Here is an 11,823-nt window from a genome sequence, read left to right as displayed (position 1 = left end):
AAAAAAAAAAAAAAGTTAAAGAAAAATGACTTTTTCTTTTGGATTGAGTTAGTATTATAATTATTCATAGTTTACACTTTAGTAAACAGTATAAACATTTTAAGCCTTGCATGTACTAAGCAAGCACTGAGCTATGTCCCCAGTCCTTTTTAGATTTTATTTTGAGACAGGGTCTCACTAAGTTGCCCAGGCTGGCCTTGAACTTGTAACTCTTCTGCCTCAGCCTATAGGCATATACCCTGTTTGCCCAGCTGTAACATGCTCTTAATTATGAAACATAAAAAATATTTTTTAAATGTTTTCTTATTGTTTGAATGAGACAGGATTTAGCATTCATTAATCATTACCTTATTTTTTATTATTAAGGATATAAGCCATGATTAACATACATAAATAAGTCACAGGAAACTAAGGAGTTTTGATGTAGAAATGTGATTTAATTCTTTGAATTCTCTTCAAGATATATGTTAAAAAATCTGACAATTATTGTTTTTCTTTTTTTAAATTCTGATTTGTTATACATAATGGCAGAATACAATTTATTTCATATTATACATATAGAGTACAATTTTTCAAGACACTGATTGTACACAAAGTATTTTCATACCATTCGTGTCTTATACATGTACTTAGGGTAGTGATGTCTAACTCATTCCATTACCATTCCTATCCTCTTATCCCATCCTTTCTCCTTCCTCTCCTTTGCCCCATCTAAAGTTCCTCCATTCCTCTCATGCTCCTCCTCCAATCGCCATTATGGGTTAGCATCCTCATATCAAAGAAAACATTTGGCCTTTTATTTTTTGGGATTGGCTTGCTTCACTTAGCATTATATTCTCCAATTTCATCTATTTACCTGCAGATGCCATTTTATTTTAATGCTGAGTAATGTTCCAGATAATTTATTTTTAATAATCTATTGAACAATAATTCAGTCTTCAATCTTTGTTTTTTTTTAGTTCTCAATACTATATTCACTAATATAATAAAAGAACATTAAAACTCATTTTTCTTGGGCTTTTAAACATTGATTACAAATTTAATTTATTCTCTCGAGCAATTTAGATTTTAGTACCCCCCCCCCCCACCTCTCTCGTACAAGGGATTGAACCCAGGGGCGCTTAACCCCTGAGCCACATCCCCAGCCCTTTTTCATATTTTATTTAGAGACAGGGTCTTGTCTAGTTGCTAAGGGCCTCACTAAGTTGCTGAAGCTTGCTTTGAACTTGCACTCCTCCTGACTCAGCCTCCCAAACTGCTGGGATTACAAGCATGCACCATTGTACCCTGCTTGCAATTGATTTTTTTTTTTTTTTAATATGGAAAGCTTCATGAATTAGCGTGTCATCCTTGTGCATGGGCCATGCTAATTTTCTCTGTACCAATTTTAGTATATGTGCTGCTGAAGCAAGCACTTGTAATTGATTCTTGATCAAGACCTGTTGTCTGGTTACATAATTCTAGATAATTGAATCTTGAGCCCTTGATGATTAGCTTGAGTCCATTTTTTGGGGGGCGGGTACTGGGGATTGAATTCAGAGGCACTTGACCACCGAGGCACATCCCCAACCCTATTTTGTATTTTATTTAGAGACAGGGTTGTGTTGTTTAGTGCCTCACCATTTCTGAGGCTGGCTTTGACCTTATAATCCTCCTGCTTCAGCCTCCCAAACCGCTGGGATTACAGGTGTGTGCACCATGCCTGGCACTTGAGACCATTTTTATAATAAGGTTTTACTTGTTATTTCATGGGATTTCTAGGTTTCTGTCTTTTCAAACATTTCAGCTTGGCTTATCTTTCTCCCTAACCAACTTTTATTTTTTTTGGATCGAACCTACATGTGCAACAACTCCATCCCATTTTGAGATAGGATCTTGCTAAATGACTGAGGCTGGCCTCAAACTTGCAATCTTCCTGCCTCAGCCTCCCAAGTTCCTGGGATTATAGGCCTGCACCACTGAGTGTGGCTCTTGATTGGCATTTTGTTGTTGTTGTTGTTGGTACTGGGTATTTAACCCAGGGGCTCACTGTTGAGCCACATCCCCAGCCTTTTTTATTTTTTTGTTTTAGAGAGGGTCTCGTTAAGTTGCTTAGAGCCTCACTAAGTTGCTGAGGCTGGTCTTGAGCTTGCAAACCTCCTGTTTCAGCCTCCCATGTCATTGGGATTAGAGGTATATGCCATCATGCCTGACCTTTTCTGTTTTTGAGCAGTTTGTTTTAGGGCTTTTGATAGTTTTTCTGTATAGTATTGAAGCTGCTGGTGTAGATACTAGGAACATTTCCTATTAAATTATTGCTCATTTGAAATGATGTTTTGTCACAGAGTGATTTGCCCCGGGTCAAAACAGAGATTGATGCCTTGAAGAATTTGAGACATCAGCATATATGTCAACTCTATCATGTGTTGGAAACAGCCAACAAAATATTCATAGTTCTTGAGGTTAGTAGTATGTTCCAGAGACCTAAAACTTTTGGTCACTTTATCAATAGTTGAGAGAAAATTATGTTTCACCTAAAAGATTAAAATAAATGTTAAGTGGTTTGCCTGTTTGAGTTCTGTCTCTAGTAATTTAGATAATTAAAGTAGGCATATATAACAAATTTATGGTATATGTACTCTCTCTAATATACCCCTAATGAGGTGGTTTAGATTATTGGATAAAATAAGCTAGAATTTGGTCCCAAAGGGAAGGATCCATTTCAGTTCTATATGGTATATTGATTTCCTAGGTCTAATAAATATCTACAAACCTGGTGGCCTAAGATAGTAAAAATTTGTCTTAGGGTTCTGGAGGATTGAGTTCCTCCCAAATCAAGACATGGGCAAGATTGTTTTTTTCTGGAGGTTCTTTCCTGATTCCTGGTGTTTCCTGGCAATTTTTGGTGTTCTGTGGCTTATGGATACACCAAACCACTCCATTCTGCCTTCATTTTCAAATGGTCTTTTCTCTTTTGTGTGTCAGTGTGTCTCCAAATTTCCCTCTCATAGGAACCCAAGTCATTGGATTAAGGCCCACTCTAATTTAGTACGACTTCTTCTTAATTGGGTTATTTTTACAAATAACTTTACAAATGAGGTCGCATTCATAGGTCCCACATTAGGGCTTGAGCATATCTTTTTTTGCGGGGGGGCAGTTTAATTCACAGCATATAGAGTTTCCAGTCTATGTGTTATGCAAACTAAACTCTTTCAAGTTTTAAACTGCCCTTTGTGGCATTAAACATAGTTTTGAGAACTTGTGTCATTCATCTCTTAGTTTTAGCCAAAGAATGTGTAGCTACACACTGTTTTTACAGATTAACGCTGTTTTAAATACATTTTAAAATTTGTGTTGAAAGTTTTGGACCTAGAGCTATTTTTATTTTACTATAGATCTACCCATATGGTCTGCTATAGTGATTTTAAAATCTTTTTCTTTGGAGGCAGGGTCTTCCTATGTTGCCCAGGCTGTACTCGACTTGAACTCCTATATTCAAACAATCCTTTCTCAATCTCCTGAGTAGCTGGGATTACAGTGCATGCCACCATACCTGGCTGAAATTCCTAAAAAACATAAATGAAAACTCAAAATATTCATGAACCTTGGACAAAATTTAAAAGGTACAAGAGAATATATGTTAAAAATAAAATCTTCTCTACCCTGTATCCCATTTATCCAATTCCTTTTCCTCTGTGTCATTCACTATTTTTCTTGTTTCTTATGGATACCTAGAAATATTTTACGTATGTATGTGTATGTTTGTGTGTGTCTATGTATGTATAGCCTATGATCACAAACTATAGTACTTTGTACCTTGTGTTTTTCCCCACTTAACATTTTATTTATTTATTTTTTATAGTACTGAGAACTGAACCCAGGCACTCTACCACTGAGCTACATCCTCTGTTCTTTATGAAAATTTTATTTTGAGAGGTCTTGTTAAGACTGACCTTTAACGTGCTGTGTTCCTTCTGCCTCAGCTTCATGAGTAACTGGGATTATAGATGTGGCCACCAGGCTGGGCCCACTTAGCATTTTAGCTTACCAATTATCTATGTACATTCATGGAGATTTTAAATGTTTTTTTCTCTTTGTTGTTATTTTTGTATTTTTAAAAAAAATTTAAAATTTTGGATGCTTTTTCTCTTTATTATTTTTTATGGAAAAATATGAAATAGTTTGTTTTCTTCATATAAATCTTATTGGATAGAGTTTTAAAAAATTACTATTGAGGCATAATTTACATACTGTAAAATGCACAATTAGGTATACTGTATATACTTATCACCTGACTCAAGTTATAAAACATCTCCATCATTCTGGAAAGTTTTCTCCAACCTTTTCAAAGTAAATTTTTATAGCAGTACTGCTCTGCCTTTCCCAGTAACCACTGATTTCTTTCACCATAGATTATTTTTACCTCCTCTAGAACTTAATGTGAATGAATCATATAGTCTGTACTCTTGTGTGTTGTTTATTTTGCTCAGCATAATGCTTTTGCAAGTCACCATATCAATATGTTATACTCTTTTGCACTTTGCTTTTTTAATAATACCTGATATTGTCCCATATTAGTTTGTAAAGAGCTCTCTCTCCTTTTTTAAATTGTTGCTGTGAATTTCATTTCTTCTTTTTAAATTATTGCCACGAATTTCATTTTATAACTGTGACATAATTTATATAGTGCGAGCATTTGGTTGTTGCTATGGTATGAATGTCAGTGTCCCCACCAAATTCTATACTGGAATGTAATCTCCAGTGTGATAGTATTAAGAGGTAGGGCCATAAGGAGGAGGGGTGAGAACTCAATTAGTTCTCCTATAAAAGAAACTTCAGGCAACCTGCTTATTCCCTTTTGCCATGTGAGGACACATAGCTAGTGCCATCTATGAGTAACAAGTCTTCATCATACATAAAATCATCTGGCACTTTGGTCTTTGACTTCCTAGCCTCCAGAACTGTAAGCAATAAATTTCTGTTCTTTATAAGTTATCCAGTGTAAGGTATAATACCATGGATGGGCTAAGACAGTTTGTTTCCAGTTTTCTGCTTTTATAAACAGTTGTTGTTTCAGTGAATGATGTTTAATATGCATCATTGTCAGTTTAAGTATATTTGTAGGAACAATTCTTTGAGGAACTGTGAGGTCAAAGGCTATATGCATTTATAATTTTAATTGACATTGCCAATATAAATTTTTTTTCCCAAAATGAAATAAAATTTTAATTGGAAACCGAGTTTACAAAAAGTATTGCTGCTCTAGAGAAAGGATGGAAAGCCTAGAGCTTTGAGCTCTGGAACCTCTTCTCCCCGCAAACACTGAGGTTCCTCTGTGCAACCCGAGTCTTTCTAATGCAGATGGAAAATCACTAGTCTTTGGACAGCAACCAACAATAATTACTGGAGAAATAATTATTGCTGCTTTAAAAAAATTCTTAGATAACTATTGGGCATGGTGGTGCATACCTGTTATCCCAGTGACTTAGGAAGCTGAGGCAGGAGGATTTTAAGTTCACAGCTAGCATTAGCAACTTTGTGAATCCCTATGCAACTTGGAGAGGCCATGTCTCAAAATAAAAAATAAGAAGGGCTGGGGATGTGGCTCAGTGGTAAAGTTCTCCTGAGTTTAATCCCCAGTACCAAAAAGAAAGAAAGAAAGAAAAAAAGTAGGTAACTGTAGTAAATGGAAGCATATTAAGATGAGAATGGGTTGTAATTCTTTGCTATAAAAATATAAAACCCTGAGTGAACCTTTTAAAACCACAGTGTAGTTAGTTCTACTTTTGTTTACTGTTAATAAAACTGTTCAAGAAAAGAGTTATTGTTCTCATTCCTGGAATAATTATTGACTTGTTTGATCCTTAGAGTGTATTTTTGAATATGCTCACTCATCTCCCTTGCCTTTAAATTTGAATTAATATCTGACTTCAACGTAATTTTTTTAATATTCCTCTGAAGTTATTTCTGTAAGCTATAACAATATCTATTTGACTCTCTTGCTGTTGAAGTACTGCCCAGGAGGAGAGCTGTTTGACTACATAATTTCCCAGGATCGCCTGTCAGAGGAGGAGACCAGAGTGGTTTTCCGTCAGATAGTGTCTGCAGTTGCTTATGTGCACAGCCAGGGTTATGCTCACAGGGACCTCAAACCAGTAAGTGACTGTGACATACTTTCATATTCATCTGAGAGTTCAGCATTATCTAACTGGTGTTTTCGGGCTTCTAGATGTTCTGTTTAAGAATCTATCTAAGCTTTGCTTCTTTTTCTTTATTATTATTATTTTTTAATATTTATTTTTTAGTTGTAGTTGTACCCAATACCTTTGTTTTATTTATTTATTTCTATGTGGTGTTGAGGATCAAACCCAGGGCCTCGCATGCACTAGGCGAGTGCTCTGCCCCTGAGCCACAATCCTAGCCCTACATCTTTTTCTTTTGTTCCAGTCAGAATCTATCCCATTTCTTTTTTCCTCCTTTTGAATTATGGTAGACTGTTTGGATAGATAGCATTTTTTCTATCTGTCATTTATATATCATTGTAAAAGTCCTTGTAATCATTATTTTATTTCTAACAAAAAAGAGTCATAGAGGGTTTCCATTTTGCTGTTTTTCTAACACTGTGCTCCTTTAATTTAAATCCATCTCCTCAGGAGTTCAATGGAATCAACAGACTCCTTTTTTTTTGGACTGTACTGGGGATTGAACTTGGGGCTCACTACCAGTGAGCTATATCCCTAGCCTTTTTTTTAATTTATTTTTTTTAATTTTAAGACTGGGTCTGGCTAAGTTGTGGATGCTTGCCTCAAACTTGGGATCCCCTTGCTTAAACCTTTTACAGACTTGACTTTTTAAGGATTGCGGAATAAAAATGTGAATATTCTTTTTAAGTCTGCAGGCTAGTGGGTGATAGTAAATATGGATTTAAAGGTTCAGGGACTTAGAATTGGTCTGAGAAGATATGGCAGTTTTGTTATCCTTTTTTATCTTTTTATACCCAACTTTTCAATTTGAAAATTACTCTTTAGGTTTAAACTTTCCTTTGGCACAAATTGTGTTTGCTTTTAGTTGGCCCTCAGAGTACCAGTGAGAAATGGTTTATGCTGGTGTGTCCTGTGGTGAAGTGGTATACTTATCAACATTCCTTATCTTTCTCCTTTTATATCTTATTATTTCACTACTTTCCAGTGATTTTTCATCTTATTGTACCCAGGATTTTCAACATTAATAACCTTAAATCATTTTAAGAAATGGCTAGAGGTGGGATGTAATATAAGGAAATAAGAATATAATTATTGCTGAGCGTGGTGGCGCATGCCTGTAATCCTAGATGCTTGGGAAGCTGAAGCAGGAGGATCATGAGTTCAAAGCCAGCCTCAGCAGTGGCGAGGTGCTTAGCAATTCAATGAGACCCTGTCTCTAAATAAAATACAAAATAGGGCTGGGGATGTGACTCAGTGGCCGAGTGCCCCTGAGTTCGATCCTGGGTACAAAAAACAAAAAAAGAATATAGTTATCAAAATATCTTTGTTTTCCCAGGAAAATTTATTGTTTGATGAAAATCATAAATTAAAGCTGATTGACTTTGGTCTCTGTGCAAAACCCAAGGTAAGTGCAGAAATAAAAATGCATTTATTTCCTTGTAAATGCACCCCTTAATGTGTTATTGTGCTCTGACTTCCACTTGGTCTTCATTGAGCTTAATTGCCTCCATTGTGAAGAATGTTAAATTTGCCAGTCGTGGTGGCGCATGTTTGTAATCTCAGCAGCTCAGGAGGCTGATACAGGAGCATTGCAAGCTCAAAGCCAGCCTCAGCTATTTAATGAGGCACTAAGCAACTCAATGAGACCCTGTCTCTAAATAAAATACAAAATGGGGCTGGGTTTATGGCTCAGCGGTAGAGCACTTGCCTTGCAAGTACAAGGCCCTTGGTTCCATCCTCAGACCACATAAAAATAAATAAATAAATAAATAAATAAATAAATAAATAAATAAATAAAGTCATTAAAAAATTAAATAAAATACAAAATAGGACTGGGGGTGTGGCTCAGTGGTTGAGTGTCCCGGGAGTTCAATTCCCGGTACCAAAAAAACCCAAAAAGAATGTTAAATTTAATTCCAAGCATCAGTAATTTGTATAAATCCTTTAGATGATTCTAAAATAGGTAGCCAGGATTGACAGCCACTGGTCTAGGTCTAGTGTTGGTCCTGTTGAAGACCCCATGGGTAAGCTGTGAGAGAATTTGTAGCACCAAGGCCACATGAAGTCATTAGCATGAATGCTAAATAGATCATGTGCTTGCAGTTTGAGTGTATTGCCACTAGATGATGCCTTTGTTCATAGGGCTAGGAGTTGAGAATTTGTTATAAACCTATTTGTTATTCAAATGGTTATGTAACTAAGAATTAGTTATATTTCGTGAAAATCCCCTTTCCTTAGGAAAGAAGAAGGAAAATGTCCAGATGAACTTCTATATACCATTAGGTATTTCTCTAATTTGCATTAAGCACTGGTATTCTTCAGCATAACTTCTCTTTGAGGTGACTTTGAACTTCCCAGGTTTGCTTTCTGCAGTAGATCTCCTGTGTGGCTGCCTGTTGGAGGTTTCTTCTTGAGTTCTCTAATGATGGTAGTTACAGTCTCTAAAATGAGCTGTCTACACTCATTAAGAATGTCAAAATTGCAGACTTGTCTTGGCCCTTTGTAGTCCCATGATTATTTCCTGTCCCAGTCAGAATTAGCTAGGTGCAAAGGGAAGCAGATTTTGCCCCTTCAGTGGAATGTTTGATTCTTTCTGATCCTCTTCCCTCCCTTGGCTCTTCAGTGACTATCAGTGGAACCTTGTGTTTGGGAAGCAAATGCTAGAAGGTATTATTTTTTTCTAGACATATAAAGATTATACTTTGAACAGATAAGCTTGTTTGAGTCATGATGTCCACAGCAGGCAGTGGGAAATGTTTGTGACAGACTTCATTACCCTTTTTTTTATGGCTGCCACAGATTTGACCCGCATAGAGCCATCTAAGAAAGCGGGGGTGGCCTGGGAGAGAATTGCCTCCATCTTCTGTGAAGAACTCATTTCTGGGCATATTTCATTTATAAATGAGATCTCAGTTTCACAAGTCCTTTGCCAGCTGTAAGACTATAGGAGTTGGGCAGTAACTTCATTTTCATTGTCTTGATATTTCTGTGGGGGGAGAGGAGCATGAGCAAATTTCTCAACAGATCTGGGAAGCTAAGTTGGTGATTCTCTTATAACTGAATCTAGAAATAGGTTGTCAAGGCCCTGTGCTACATACAATTTTGCTTTCTTTCCTCTAAGGAGAAAGAAGCTCTCTGAATTTGTAAGGATTTAATATTGGAGATAGGGGCTGGTAAAGACATGATCATTTCTTTTTGAGTATTTAAGGGTGGGAAGACACGGGCTCGGATGTATGCTAGGCTGATTATTGTGCACATGAATATCTAGGGAAGTATGAACCTGACTTGACTGAGTGAAGGAGAAAAATATTTCATTTGTGTCAGGTGGTAGTGGTATAGGAAATCCAGAGAAGCAGAGAACACATGTGCATATAGACATATATGCAAAGAATATCAGATTGGCTATAGAAGTCTTTTCCTTATTTGGGAAAATTCTTCATTTAACTTCTTTTTGTGTTCAAAGAGTGTTTATCAAGGTTCAATACTCTCTACTTTTTTTTTGGCATTGGGACTGCATCCAGGGGCACTTAACTACTGAGCCACATTCCCAGCCCTTTTAATTTTTCATTTTGAGACAGGGTCTCACTAAATTGCTTAGGGTTTTGTCAAGTTGCTGTGGCTGGCTTTGAATTTGTGATCCTGTCTCAGTCTCCCAAATTGCTGGGATTATAGGCATATGTCACTGTGCCCAGCAAGATTTAATACTGTTTAGGGCTGTAATTAGTAAGTGTTTCACTTAAAAAAAATATTTTTTAGTTGTAGATGAATACAATGCCTTTATTTTATTTATTTGTTTTTATGTGGTGCTGAGGATGGAACCCAGTACTTCTAGGTGAGTGCTCTGCCACTGAGCCACAATCCCAGCCCTAAGTGTTTCATTTTTATCTTATTGACAGGGTAACAAGGATTACCATCTACAGACATGTTGTGGGAGCCTTGCTTATGCAGCACCTGAGTTAATACAAGGCAAATCATATCTTGGATCTGAGGTAATTATTCATTGATTAAATCAGTATAATCAACATATTTATTGGTGATTTATAGTTGAGTGACTCAAGCACTGTGTATTGGGGATATAACAATGAAGTAAGTAATCTTGTTAATCAAAGAGTTTAGTCTGTTTGGGAGTGAGATTTATAAACTAGTAGATGGAATTAATAATTTGTGATAAACATAATAACCTGTAATATACTTTTGAAGGAGGGATATATTTCTGGTGTCCTTATTGTGGTTACTTTTGTATTGAACAATGCCATAGTTTGGACTGGTTCGTCCAACTGGGTAGAGTACAAGGTCAGGATTGCAGCCTTAGTTTTCAGAGAGGCCAATTAGCAGAGAGAAAACCTGTCTTTTGTCCATAATTGACTTTCCAAGGCCAGCAGTCCAGGCTTCACCGGCTTTACAATTGCTACTTCAAGCTTGTTAGTTTTTCCTGTTTTCTGCAGTACTAGTGTTGCTGATGTTAGTATCATAAAGTTTAAAAAAAAAAAAAATTAAGTCATCAATAGCTCAGAAAGTGCTGGGTGGAACAGTCTTCTTTTTTTAAAAATTAAATTTCTTTCTTTTTTAAGGTGTCGATGAGATATTTATTTATTTATTTATTTATTTATTTATTTATTTATTTATGGTTCTGTGAATTGAACCCAGTGCTTCATACTTGGCTAGGCAAGCACTCTACCACTGAGCTACAACCTAGTTCCTGGAACAGTCTTCTTATTTCAGGATTTCAGGACATCTCCAGATCTTTAATATGCTCTTGTGCAATGTGATCCTTTGGGAGGGAAATGTCACAGGTAGCAGCTTGTCCTGATTTTATTTGCTTATAGAATTCACTTTTCATGTGGACTATCTTTTGGAACTACTTTTTCTGCTTTCTTCTCTCATGTAGGCTTTGATACATCTATGAAAATCTTTTCTATTATTTTCTTCATCTTTTAGTTTAACCCCAGACATAAAGAAACTTTTGGGAAATACCAAGTTCTTATTATTTTTTTCTTTTTGTGGTGTTGGGGATTGAACCCAGGGCCTTGCACATGTTAGGCAAGCACTCTACCAACTTAGCTATATCCCCAGCAATACGAGGTTATTTAGTTTGTAACATGAGAAGATGGGAACTAACTTGGTTTTGGCAACTTGATTTTGATATAATCTCAAAGGTATAGTATACGATAAAAATAGCATGAGGAACTTTGATATATTTTTATTCAAATTTACAATCGTTTAATTTTCCCTATTTGCTTTATTTTGTCTTTGTGTATACATATGTATATGCACATATTATTAATTTTCTCAATCATTTGAGAATAAACTGGAAGACAGGTGTGGTGCACACCTATAGTCCCAGAGATTTAGGAAGCTGAGGCAGGTGGATCACAAATTTGAGACCAACAAAAAAAGGCTGAAGATGTAGCTCAGTGGTAGAACGCCCTTCAGTTTAATCTCCAGTACTCTGTTTTTTTTTTTTTTTTTTTAAGTTGTAGAGAGAGACAATACTTTTTTTAAAAATCTTTTAAAAAATACCTTTATTTTATTTATTTATTTTTATGTGGTGTTGAGGATCAAACCCAGTGCCTCACACGTGCTAGGCAAGTGCTCTACCACTGAGCCACAACCCCAGCCCCAAATCTCCAGTACTCTTAAA

The 11,823-nt window shown here is 36.2% G+C and overlaps 1 protein-coding gene and 1 non-coding gene across 5 annotated transcripts in view; one reads left to right on the top strand and one right to left on the bottom strand.

Annotated features, from left to right (window-relative positions):
• Melk (maternal embryonic leucine zipper kinase) overlaps positions 1-11,823 on the top strand; it is a 79,294-nt gene that overhangs the window by 3,568 nt on the left and 63,903 nt on the right. For 2 of the 4 annotated variants that reach the window (XM_048783366.1, XM_015492318.2), the window contains 4 exons: positions 2,325-2,441; positions 5,991-6,134; positions 7,519-7,587; positions 10,079-10,171. In XM_048783366.1, coding sequence (XP_048639323.1) covers positions 2,325-2,441; positions 5,991-6,134; positions 7,519-7,587; positions 10,079-10,171 — 423 coding nt within the window. The remainder of the gene's footprint in view (positions 1-2,324; positions 2,442-5,990; positions 6,135-7,518; positions 7,588-10,078; positions 10,172-11,823) is intronic. The other 2 variants (XM_048783368.1, XM_048783365.1) reach the window with 2 other exon arrangements.
• Positions 1,314-1,415, bottom strand: LOC125610720. Its single transcript, XR_007340721.1, has one exon. It is a non-coding gene; the product is annotated as a U6 spliceosomal RNA (small nuclear RNA).

This window comes from Marmota marmota, unplaced genomic scaffold (genome assembly GCF_001458135.2).
Source record: "Marmota marmota marmota unplaced genomic scaffold, marMar, whole genome shotgun sequence".
Taxonomy (NCBI): domain Eukaryota; kingdom Metazoa; phylum Chordata; class Mammalia; order Rodentia; family Sciuridae; genus Marmota; species Marmota marmota.
This window is presented reverse-complemented; position numbering and strand designations above follow the sequence as displayed.